The 12,740-nt window shown below is 37.1% G+C and overlaps 2 protein-coding genes across 4 annotated transcripts in view; both read right to left on the reverse strand.

Moving 5' to 3' along the window:
* The window catches only part of LOC109377204 (C-type lectin domain family 2 member H-like), a 51,512-nt gene extending 49,934 nt beyond the window's left edge, over window positions 1-1,578 (reverse strand). Inside the window, exons 1-2 of one of the 3 annotated variants that reach the window (XM_019633475.1) lie at window positions 1,346-1,575; window positions 393-607 (exon numbers count right to left, since the gene is read on the reverse strand). In XM_019633475.1, the coding sequence (XP_019489020.1) occupies window positions 393-499 (107 nt within the window). In that variant the 5' untranslated portion in view covers window positions 500-607; window positions 1,346-1,575. Of the gene's footprint in view, window positions 1-392; window positions 643-1,345 lie in introns of those variants that run through there. The other 2 variants (XM_019633476.1, XM_019633474.1) reach the window with 2 other exon arrangements.
* Window positions 1,579-2,958: 1,380 nt separating this feature from the next.
* On the reverse strand, window positions 2,959-10,764 carry LOC109377205 (C-type lectin domain family 2 member H-like). The gene is made up of 6 exons (XM_019633478.1): window positions 10,582-10,764; window positions 8,943-9,068; window positions 8,500-8,678; window positions 7,806-7,912; window positions 4,639-4,787; window positions 2,959-3,005 (listed from the first exon to the last, which is right to left on the reverse strand). Exons 1-5 carry the CDS (start codon window positions 10,649-10,651, stop codon window positions 4,670-4,672), a joined length of 600 nt encoding a protein of 199 aa, XP_019489023.1. The 5' UTR covers window positions 10,652-10,764; the 3' UTR covers window positions 2,959-3,005; window positions 4,639-4,669.
* Window positions 10,765-12,740: the final 1,976 nt, after the last annotated feature.

The following is a 12,740-nucleotide window of genomic DNA, read 5'->3' on the forward strand; positions in this document are numbered from 1 at the left end:
CTAGACTGAAGAACAAAACAACAGCAACTTGTCTGTTTCCCTTCCCCCAATTCCCCAGCACTGTTCCCATCCCCCCAATTCCCCAATAAAAAAAAATCTTAAAAAAAAATAAAATACTGACCTAAGAAATATAAATGTGGATAAGCTCTTCAACTGAGAAAGGTACAAATTCATTAGATAGATTTTTTTTTACAAACAAATATAAAATTAAGTTAATTTAAATTCTAAAAGTTACAGGAGGACATCAGCATCATGGTGGCATAAGACGTCCTTCATTTTTGTCCTCTTTTATCCTCTGAAATTTGGCATCTATACGTGAACATAAGTGTCTCTGTGGGTGCTATGGTATCCAGTACCATGAGCCAAAGGACATGGGGGGGCATCTCACTCACCTGTGCATCAGGCAATAGGTAGGCAGACCCCAGTATGGCTTGGAACTTGGGAACTTGGGAACCATTTCCAACCCCTTTTGGCTGAGAAACGCTGACTTGGGAACCATTTCCAACTCCTTTAGGCTGAGAAATGCTGACTTGGGCAGTTAGTTACCCATGAACAAAAGAACTTTTATAGAAGTTCAGGTTTCTGGAGGAGAAGTTTCAGCATTCCACTGGAGAAAAGAAAAGGAGTCTGATGCATTGGAGTGGGTGAGAGTAATACCCACCCTCTCCCAAGGCAGCAAAGCTTAGAGGAAAAGGAGACCTGGGATCCCTCCTATAGGGAAAACAGAGAGTGATGAGTGACTACCTGGCTTCTCCAGCTGTACGGGACACTGCTAAAGAAAGCCTCTCTCTTCTGCAGCACCCAGGGTATTAAAGCAAGAGTTCTATGACTCAAGGGAGGGATGACATTGGGAAAGGGGCAGAGAAGAATATCAGAGGGCCTTAAGGAGTCACAGAATCTGCTGACTGCCCTCCAGACCCCAGCAGGACGCTCACCCAAGAGCTGCTGGGAGAATTTCACGTGAGGTGCCTCTCAACTGACCTGTGGGCCCCCAGTACCCTCAGTGCCAAACCCACACCTCTCCTCATTCTGCAGCTGGCACCTTGGGGGCACTCTTGAGAGTGGTGAAAAGACCAAGCTTGGGTAAACAGGGAAAACATGCAGAAAACAAGCCAGAGTCTAAAAGCAAGAGAGAAACCACAACCTTGAGCTGTAGTGCCACTTTCAAAAAAAGAAAAAAAAGAGGTTAGCAACAGTTGGACGAGTGTGTTGTAAAATCAAGAAAAGACATATAAACTTAAGAATTCTGCCAAAAGAGAGCAAGAAGTGTGGAGCAGATGCATCCATTCAAGGCTGAAGGAAGCCTCAGCATATAAGCAGGACAAACAAAAAAAGTATCTCTCACCTGAAAGCAGCTGGGAAAGACTGGAGGAGATGACTGCTACTTCACATGTGAACACAGTAACGCATAACTCCAAGAAACAGGAAGAACCAGCAAAAATTACATCAGCAAACGGCCATAGTAATCCTTCAATAACCAAAGCCAAACACAGAGATTTGTGATTTACCAGATAAAAAAGTCAAAATGGTTGTTTGAGAAAACTCAATGAGCTACCAAAAAACACAGAAAAGCAATTCAGCAAAATCGAGGAAACAATATGAACAAAATGATTAGTTTAACCAAGAGACAGAAATCATAAAAAAGAACCAAAGAGAGATTCTGGAGCTAAGGAATTCAATGAATAAAATTACTTCCTCACTAAAAGTTGGACAATCACAAAGAATTATAATACATAAATTTTCTCAACTCTTTTATGTATTTTTTTACTTGCTATCCTGAGATTAGTTTTGCAGTATGTTTGTCTGATACACATCAACCACTTCACACAGTGCCTGGTACATAATGGAACTCAATAAATATCTATTAGATAGATGATAGATAGATAGATAGATAGATAGATAGATAGATAGATAGATAGATAGAACAAACATTGTAAAGTTTGAAGAACAAGTAACTTACCTGCCAAAGCAATAGAAAGTGTAAGCACAATTGCAGCTAGGACCCCAATAATGAAGCAACAAATCACCTTGGCAACTGTTCTAGGAGATGTAATTGCTACACATTTTCTTTGGGGATTTTTACTTATAAAATACAAACATCATAATGTCAATCTCACGAAAATTTTAGGAAGAAAAACTTAAATGTATCATAAAATCGATACCGAAGGGCATCTGGACCTTAACTTCCCAACGCCAACTCATTTCACAAAAGATACTGCTTCATAAATGACGGCCATTGCCCAAAAGAGCCAGAGAAAAGAGAAACTGAACTTTTATCCCCCTAAGGAATTTTCCAATTTGCAATAAGTGCTAACGAGTGAGAAAGAAACAAAAAAAGTAGAAATCAGTATGAGAAAAGAAACATAGAAACAATCCAGGTTTACTTTAATAAAAAAAATCTATTAGATACATGAATTCAGTAAAGTTGAAGGATATAAAATATACATAAAAAATCAGTTGCATTTCTAGATGCAAGCAGAAATATATAATATGTAATAAAATATATTATAAACAAAATTATCCTACTTACATTAGCATTAAAAAAATTATATATATACACATAGCTGCAACTAGATATATATATATATATATAATAAAATATATTATAAACAAAATAATCCCATTTACATTAGCATAAAAAATTTATTATTATATACATATATATAATAGTTAGCAATAAATTTAACAAAGGAGGTGAAATATTTGTAGATTGCAAACTATAGGACTTGGTGGAAGGTATTGAAGACACAAAAATTAATTTGAGTGCCAGCCGAGTGGCGCGCTGATTAAGAGCTGGCTTGGGACTCCAGAAGGCCCTGGTTCAGATCCCACATATGAGGGCCTGTGACACTGCCCTCTACAGCTAAGATGCTGAACAACAGCTCAACCTGAAGCTGGACTGCTGTGAGCGGCTGTCCAGAAGCCAGCGATTGATTGCCTCATCTGGGAAGAGCGCAGTGATGGTGCAAACTTGGGCCAATGAAGCAACGTCCTCCACAACTAGACTGAAAAACAAAAGGACAACAACTTGTCTGCTCCACTTCCCTGATGCCCCAGCATTGTTCCCCTCCCCCAATTCCCCAATAAAAATATTAACACAAAAAAAAATTGAAATGGATTAAAGACTCAATGTAAGACCCAAAAATCTTAGCTAACTTACATAGGAAAAAACACTGTAAATTGCTATTTTGTCCTTTTTGGGACTCATCAGTACAGTGTAGCTACTCCTGCAAATTTTGAAAACATTTTGTTTCTAAAACTCAGTAGGATATAAATAATTCTGAGGTTGGCTATTGAATGCTTAAAGAATTAGAGGAATTAACACTTTGTGATTTAATCTAAGATAAAAGCAAAATTTTAAATTCAGTAAAGAGTAAAATAAACAATATTGTTTATAGGTATAATATTTACTTAGCACACTGAAATTTAAAGCATAAACACTAAGAATTAAAGTGTAAAAAACACTTTGTCAGTGTTTCTAATGTTTTAAAATAAGAATACAGAATAAATATTACTTTTAGTACTTTTTAAATGTCCCTATGTATTTGAAACTGACCACGAGAGAATTTTGAATGTGTTAAAATTTTTAAACGACACAAACCAATTGTAATTTTTCTTATTGGGTTATTAAAATCATGTTACATGGTTTCAAGATAGCATGGTCATTTTTATGGTCCCATGTGTGCTAACACAGGGCTATCTGTATAGGAGAAGAGGAGTTCACTGACATTGATTATACTCTGGGTTCAATATATAAACATCAACAAATACCATTTAATACCTACTTAATTTAGAATCATTCTCTTCCAAACCTCTGTATTATACCACCTTATGATAGTTTGCATCTTTGCTGTCAACAAATATTATGAATGCATACTGGTAATATTTTTGGTAGACCAAGCAATGGAGCAGCAACTGTATATACCAATTTACAATGCATCTCTCTTAAATGTTTGGAAAATTACCAATAAAGACTGTCAGATAGAATTTTTTTTCTCTACTCTTCTAAGTTCTTCTGGCTGATCTAATAGCTACATTGACTCAAGACAGATCATCAAGGTGAAAAAATTAATTCGTATATATGGAGATCTCAGCAATAGAGGACTTAAATGAGAAAAGCAGGCAGCTTTAATATATTTTAGACAAAGAAACCATCTATTCTAGGTCATATGGTGGATCTATTTTTAGTTTTTTGAGAAACCTCCATGCTGTTTTCCATAGTGGCTGCACCAGTTTGCTGTGCCACCAAGAGTGCACAGGGTTCCCGTCTCTCCATATCCTCACCAACACTTTATTTATTGGCTTTTGATAATAGTCATTCTGACCTGTGTGAGGTGGTATCTGACTGTGGTTCAAACTTGCATTTCCCTGATAATTAGTCATGTTAGGCATCTTTTCATGTGTCTGTAAATTATCTTTATGTCTTCTTTGGAGAAATGTCTTTTCATTTTATTTGGATTTTTTGTTGTTGTTATTGAGTTGTACGAGTAAAACACTTACCCCAAAAAAACAAAGCCACTATTTTGAAAAGAAATATGCACCACTATGTTTTCTGCAGAATTATTTACAATAACTAATGTATGGAAGCAAGCTAAACACTGACGGTCCTCGCTGGTGGCATACTTTGAGACAACCTACCTCATCTCCATCAAGACCCTGAAACATTGTGCTATATGGAGACATCACTTGGCTTGCTACAAATCCATTTCCTATCTGTGTAGGTCCTGGCACTACTGACTCCATTGTCATTCAGGTAGGCACATTCCCCAACTCCTTTGATGACAAACCTAAAACCAAACACAAAAATATTAAAAATTGGTAAGTTGGATACCTATATTCATTCTTCCACTATATAGGAACACCTTGTTTTATTGTGCTTTGCTTTACTGCACTTTGCAGAAATTGCATTTCTTACAAATTCAAAGTTTGTGTCAACCCTGAGTTAAGCAAGTCTATCAGTGCCATTTTTTCAATAAGCGTTTGCTCACTTAGTGTCTCTGTGCCACATTTTGTTAATTCTCACAATATCTCAAGTTTTCTCAGTGTTATTATATTTTTTATAGTGATCTATGATCAGTGATCTTTGATGTTACTATTACAACTGTTTCAGTGCACCAAAAATCTGAGCCCAAATGAGATGGAGAACTTCTCTGATAAATGTTGTGTGTGTTCTGACTGCTCCACCGACCACCATTCCCTTGTCTGTCTCCCTCTCATCAGGTCTCCCTATTCCTTGGGACATAACAATATTGAAATTAGGACAATTAATAATCCTACAATGGCCTCTACATTGTCAAGTAAAGTAAGGGACATACATCTCTCCATTTGTTTATTTAATTTTAAATAAAATTAAATTTAAAATTAAAATTTAAAATTAAAACAAAATTTTTTTAATTAAAAAAAAAACACTTTAGAGCTGGCCGAGTGGTGCGATGGTTAAGAACTGGCTTGGGATGCCAGAGGGCCCCGGTTAGGGTCCCACATATGAGGGCCAATGACACTGTCCTCCACAGATAAAATGCTGAACAACAACTCAACCTGGAGCTGGGCTGCCATGACGGCATAGGCTTCAGCCCCTGTGGCAGTGGGTTGCCATGGGCTACCCAGTGTAGCCAGCAGCCAGCATGAGCGGCCAGCAGCCACAGTGAGTGGCCGTCCAGAAGCCGGCGACTGATCTGCCTCACCCGGAAAGAGCCCAATGATGGTGCCAACTTGGGCAAGTGAATCAACATCCTCCACAACTAGACTGAAGAACAAAAGGACAGTAACTTGTGTGTTTCCCTTCCCCCAATTCCCCAGTGCTGTTCCTATCCCCCAATTCCCCAATAAAAATCTTTAAAAAAAAAACTTTAAAAAAATTTGAAATAGTTTATATTTAAAATACCTTTTTAAATATAAAATACCTTTATATTTATATATTATATTTATATAATTATATCTTTATATTTAAAGATATGAAGTGTACATATGTTTAATTAAGATACATACATTGTTTCTTTAGGCATAATGCTATTATGTACATTTTTAAACATTATGCTGTTATGCATAATTAATAGGCTACAGTACAGTGTAAATATCACTTTTTTATGTACAGGGAACCCATAAAATCATGTGACTTGCTTTATTGCAATATTTGCTTTATTGTGATATTTGCTATATTTCAGTGGTCTTCAACCAAAAAATCTCCAAGGTATGCCTGTACTCCAAGCACCCCCACTCAGATTTATTTTTTTTAATTATATAAGCAAAAACGAAAAATCTGTGTTTAATATGGCTTTTTAGTAATGTACATCATTCCTATATTTAGTTCCTTTTATGCTCTCAAGGTCCCAGCTTTAGTATCAAGGTTGATCATTGTCTGAGGGTGAGGGGATCCCAGCAGGGAGTGCCCACGCCTTGGGGAGCTGGAAGAAGATAAGCGGGGCCGCAGGCAGAATAGACATACTTTATTCACTGATTCCGGGTACCACCCGCCTGACATAATGGCCAGGTTGTATACTGTGCGAGCACAAAGGTGGCACACACCAGGTGCTTACATAAGGCATATAGACATAAACGTCCCTGTGATGGACAGCGCCTGTGCGAGATTCTATCGTGTGTATCCAGCGAGACACTGCATTCTGCCGGGCAGCCAGGTGAGGGGGCCTGACGGGCTTCTCCCTACAATCAATCATCTACAGCAACCTCAGTTATGTTGTTGCTTAGCCTTGCTGTGGTAGCCAAATGAGCTACTGTCATCGGTGGTTTTCTGCGATGATTATTTTCAGCGTTCTCCTGAACTCTTTCATAAATGTGCGAAAATAAAAATAACTTCCTTGGGCCGGCTGAGTGGCTCAGTTGGTTAAAAGCTCACTCAAGAGTTTGAGCTCTGAGCAACAGCGGTACGAGTCCAGCCCGAGCTGAGCAGCCGCTGAGCTGCCAACAGGTGGCAGGATGGCTCAGCTTAAAAAAAAAACCAAATAAACAAAAAAAAGAAAAAAGAAAAAAATTAAAAAATAAAATAAAATAAAAATAACTTCCTTGGGGCGGCCGGTTAGCTCAGTTAATTAGAGCTAAGGCTCATAAAATCAAGGTTGCCCGTGCAATTTCCACATGGGCCAGGGAGCTGCACCCTCCAAAACTAGTTTGAAAACATGACTTGACTTGAAGCTGATGGGTTCTGAAAGAATACAGTGTTCCCCAACAAAGTTTAAAAAAATAAATAAATAAATAAATAACCTTCTTATGAGTAAATACCTAAAAGGGCTTAGATTTGGTTGATGGAAATGATTGAGCCCCTACATTTTATTTGCTCCAATGTAATGGTTACATTTAAAATACCCCCTTTGAAATGTTCACAATTCAAAAAACTGACACTAAATTCCTTCTGGTGATAAAACTTTAGGAGAGATTCCCATAGGTTCACTGGAGACCTTCCTTTTATGAATGGATGTAGCAGCTGGAAGAGTGGACCTAAGAATCTTGTGGGTATTAGCTCTTTAGTGGCTTTCTAGCATTTTAGAGCCCCTGCTATGCAACAGCTATTCTCTCTACATTCTAAATAGGGATTTTAGCAAAGTTTAAATCATTGGATGAAAGTGCAAGAGCTATGTCGAATGCCACCATCATGGAAAAGATTTCAACTCAAACCACCATACGTTTTCCAAAGGGACAGCTGATGAACGGAAATGCATAAAAGGATTTAAACTTCTTACCTCATAGTGCAGTAAGCATGCCGTGATATTAAATGTATTGGCTCATAAACACAATTCACACACATAACCACACAGAAACACAGTAGATGGAAAAGAAGTCTCAAAACGTACGTGGCATTATATTCGGTGTTGTCTGTCCATTTCCAAATGTGATGCGATGATTCTCTGCTAAGGCCAATCCAATGGTCAGAAGGGCCTTTGTATCTTTTTAGGAATTTCTATTATAAAACACAGAAAGTGAAAACGTGTGTCTCTTTCTCTCATATTACTCTTGAGCCTCTCTTCCCTACAGCCTTCTCTTTGGGGGTGGCACCCTGGTACGATTCGGAAGCTTAGACTTTGGAGTGAGGCTATTCCCCACTTCTCGGATTCAGTGACTCAGTGTCTCTGACCCTAAATTACTTTACTTAAAGTGACCATACCTTCCAGTTTTACTGGAATAGTCCCAGGTTATGCCTGTTGTTTTAGCATAGTGGTAATATTGTCACTTGCATTGCCCGAAAAGGCCCAACTTGGATGATAAGTGTAATATGATTACCTTATTTCTTTCTACAATGAGAACAATACATCTAACCTTTCAGGTTAACTATGGGGATCAGATGAGAGAATGTATGTAACATGTTTCCAAAGGTTCCAGACAGAGAATACAGCTCCCACAAATTTTAGGGACTCACATTGCATCCCATGCCCCCAAGTCAGCCTGGAATAGGGTCCTTCCTCACCTTTCAGCTTTAACCCTATGCAGCCTATGCTTCTCAGGTAGCCAGGTATTCAGTAAAGAGTATGATCCAAAAACAGGTCTTACCAGTTCCTCCAGAGTTTCAATCCGAGCAAGATCAGCTTTTAAAGAGACACAGAAAGCCTGGCTGTATGTCCAATTCCTTATGTCTTCAGAAAAATAAAAACACTTTCTTCCGAACCCAATCCATCTTTCTGGACAGGCAGTATACACAGGGCACTCGAAGACCGGCATTGGTTTTCTCACTAAAAGTTGGACAATCACAAAGAATTATAATACATAAATTTTCTCAACTCTTTTATCTATTTTTCTACTTGCTATCCTGAGATCAGTTTTTCAGTATGTTCATCTGATATATCTCAACCACTTCACACAGTGCCTGGTACATATGGAACTCAATAAATATCTATTGGATAGATAGATAGATGATAGATAGATAGATAGATAGATAGATAGATAGATAGATAGATAGAATGAACATTGTATAGATTGAAGAACAAGTAACTTACCTGCCAAAGCAATAGAAAGTGTAATCACAATTGCAGTTAGGACCCCAATAATGATGAGGCAACAAATCACCTTGGCAACTGTTATAGGACATGTAATTGCTACACATTTTCTTTTGGGATTTTTACCTATAAAATAGAAACATCATAATGTCAATCTCACAAAAATTTTAGAAAGAAAAACTTAAATGTATCACAAAATCGATACCTACGGCATCTGGACCTTAACTTCCCAGCGCCAACTTATTTCACAAAAGATACTGCTTCATAAATGATGGCCATTGCCCAAAAGAGCCAGAGAAAAGAGAAACTGAATTTTTATCCCCCCTAAGGAATTTTCCAATTTGCAATAATTGCTAATGAGTGAAAGAAACAAAAAAAGTAGAAATCAGGATGAAGAAACATACAATCAGATTTACTTTTAATAAAAAAGGCTATCACATAAATGAATTCAGTAAAGTTGGTTATAAAATATAAATAAAAATCAGTTCCATTTCTAGACACTAACAATAAAATATATTATAAACAAAATAACCACACTTATATTAGCATCAAAAAATTAATTATATAGATATATATATAATACTTAGCAATGAATTTAACAAAGAAGGTGAAATATTTGTAGACTGCAAACTACAGGAATTGATGGAAGATACTGAAGACACAAAAATTAATTTGAAATGGGTTGAAGACTCAATGTAAGATCCAAAAAACTTAGTTAACTTACAAAAACTGTTTGGATTTCAAAAAATCAGTTTCCTCTTTAGAATGTGTAATATCCTGGTTTGTTAGTATTAATTAAGTACCATTCTGATTGTGAAATAGTTCCAGTTAAGTAAACTTAACTTGGCTTAGCTGAAACTTAACATTAACATTCTTTAAGAACTTTCTTTTTAATTAAGTCTGAACCCTGTTTTTAGAGAAGCCAATATCCTATCCTCCCAAATAAGAAATGAAATTCAAGGAGGAGAAGCAAAGAAGAAAAAGCATGAAATTTCTGTTTTGCAAAAAGCAGAAGATACAGGTTCAATGAAGGATATCCTTTCTTCTGGGCTGAAGTACAAACACACATTTATTATGTTCTTCCTCTTCTTAATTAAATTTTCTATAAACTAAAAACACTAAGGGATTTGCTGGTAGGTGAGTTCAGCCTCTCACCCCCACCCTCTTAGTCTCCATATCTGTTTTTAAATTACAAAGTCCCAGTTTTTGCAGGCAGCTGTTGTTAGTGTATATATTACAAAATTGTTACAGTCCCGAGTTTGCTGTCACTCTGGGATATAAATGACGTTGTTGAAAATCATAATGTGATTTGCCAGAGTACAAGTTACCAGGGACCGGGGAAAATACAAGGACTAACAATGTAAACACAAATAATATGTTTCTCTTATCTTCTTATAATCCAATTCACTGTTCATTTCTTGTGCCCCAGAAATGTTTAACTAACATATACAGTAATACAATAACTGAGGCAACACTTCCACACCTATCATCCCACCCAGTTTCTCAAAACATTGCCCCTTGTACAGAGACTGACTGTGAAGTACTAAAACTCCTGAAGTACGGTTCCAATTATGCTTCATTGGAGAAAAACACCCCTCCTCCCTTTTTATTTTTTCAAGTTTCATCAGTTTTACATTACCAGATCCTTTCTCCTCCATGCTGTCTCTGAAAGTCAAGTCTGTATGTGGCATTTTCAGTAAAACCTCCATAGCTGACAGCTCTCCAGAGGAACACTCCTAGAATGTCTGCAAACAGCTACAACAAATAGGAACTGAAAAGTGGAACTGGATGAACTCGAAATTCTTTTTCAGACCTAGTCTGGCTCACAGCCTATTTTTCGATGATGAGATGACTGATGCCTAAAATGAGATTCTAGGAGAGCAAATTTCAACAATCAACATATTTTTTTTGGCAAAAGTATTTTTTAAGCTGAATATTTAAAAAACAAAAAAACAACAACTGTAGACTCAGGCAGTTTTTCTTAGCTACTCCGTTAACTACGTAAAAGAGTTACATAAAGGGCCTGTAGCAGAAAGAGAACTATTGCCAGAGATAACTACAAAAAGTTTAAAACAAGTATACAGGTTTTGCACTCCAAATTCGCCCTTCTGGAAGCAAATCACATTCATCCTTTTGCAGATCAATTTTTTTCACAACAATGTTTTCTTAATCTTTGTAATAATAGTAAACCCAATGTTAAGTTATTGTTAAAATTAAATATTTTATTGCATGTATTTAATAATAAACATAAAATACTTATTTAACATCAGAAACACTTATTTCCATATAGCTTCATTGATAACGGTTCTTCTGCCACTGCTCGCGGTAATTTCAAATACATATTCATAAATAATTACGACAATCTGTAGGAGCAATAGTTGCAACTGAGTCATCAATAACATCTACTAAATGTCCATGGTTTCATGGATCACCCAAAATATTTCTGGCTGGTCAATTATATCAAAATAATTGATCACGCCTCTATGGAAAGCCTCCAGAAAATGCAATAGTATGGGGTTTAGAGCAGTTCCAGGTGGTGAACACATCCACACCAAGAGGAAGATGCACCCTAACTTCAGGGTTTACAGAAGGTCCTCTGTTTAGGACCCTCCCAGACCTTATCCTCTGAACCTCTTCGACTGGCTGTTCATCTGTGTCCTTTATTATATCCTTTAATAAACTAGTAAATGTAAGTTTATCCCCAAGTTCTGTGAGCTGTTCTAGCAAATTAATTGATCCAGAATAGAGGGTAGTGGGAACCTCCAATCTGTAGCCAAATCAGACAGAAGCTGTGGGAAAACTTGAGACCTACTAATTGTGAAAAGAAAAAAAAAAAAGTTAACAGTTAACCAAATGGTACAGACAGTATCTAACTTAAATCTTTTAAAAAAAAAGATTAACATTTTCCATCAGATAAATGAAGCAGACGTTGTAGTGCACTGACCTATTCCCAGAAATCAGAGACTGGTTTAATGGGTTGTGAAATTTACTTCGATTTGTTCTTTGCTGTTTGTTCATTTTTATTTTAATCGATATTCTTTTCTCTCTGCAGATCGCTTTCCATTCAGCTTTTAACTCGCTTCCCTTCTCCAAGGCCGCTTTCAATATGTGAAGCTTCCAGGGAAGTTTTGGAGTAGGCGACTCTCCAGCCCAAGACAGGGGACCTCAAAATATCCCACACCAGCATATTGATTAGTCTGAATTAAAGCTACTTGACAAGCAGCCAGTGCCAGGAGAGCACATGGACCTTCCCTTGTCTCCTTGAATGCAGGACATAAATCTCCATGTGAAAGGTGTCCTCCCCACACCTGGAAGACACCTCCTTATCACTAGTGTTAAATAACCCAGAGACAAAAAGTCTGTTAATCAAATCTTACTGCCTCTTTTCTAATGTATTACTTTGTTTAAATTCTTCATTAATGAATACCCAAACCTTGTTTAGATTCCTGTCTAATGCACACAACTTTTTTTTTTTTGCACTGTCAATTTCTCACAAATTTATTGTCTTAAAAGTATTAAAGGGCCGGCTGAGTGGCCCAGTTGGTTAGGAGCTCGCTCAAGAGTGTGAGCTCTGAGCAACAGCAGTTCGAGTCCTGGTCAGAGCTGAGCAGCCGCTGAGCTACCAACAGGTGGCAGGATGGCTCAGCTAGAAAGAAAGAAGAAAAAAAAAGTATTAAAGGTACCTGATTTGATCATTTCTTTGAACCACATTTTATGAACCGAGCATCACATTGTGATTCTCCCATGCACACGTATTAAGGTGTTGTTTTTCCCCGTTAATCTAGTCTTACGTCAATT

This window comes from Hipposideros armiger, unplaced genomic scaffold (assembly GCF_001890085.2).
Source record: "Hipposideros armiger isolate ML-2016 unplaced genomic scaffold, ASM189008v1 scaffold_1321, whole genome shotgun sequence".
Taxonomy (NCBI): domain Eukaryota; kingdom Metazoa; phylum Chordata; class Mammalia; order Chiroptera; family Hipposideridae; genus Hipposideros; species Hipposideros armiger.

Excerpts from the sequence above, each read along its gene's own strand:
- LOC109377205 (XM_019633478.1), bottom strand. The coding sequence starts at position 10,651 with ATGGAGGTTTTACTGAAAATGCCACATACAGACTTGACTTTCAGAGAC. Across the intron at positions 9,069-10,581 it reads CATGGAGGAGAAAGGATCTG|GTAAAAATCCCAAAAGAAAA; the intron begins GTAATGTAAAAC and ends TCTATTTTATAG. Across the intron at positions 7,913-8,499 it reads TTGAAACTCTGGAGGAACTG|AAATTCCTAAAAAGATACAA; the intron begins GTAAGACCTGTT and ends GTTTTATAATAG.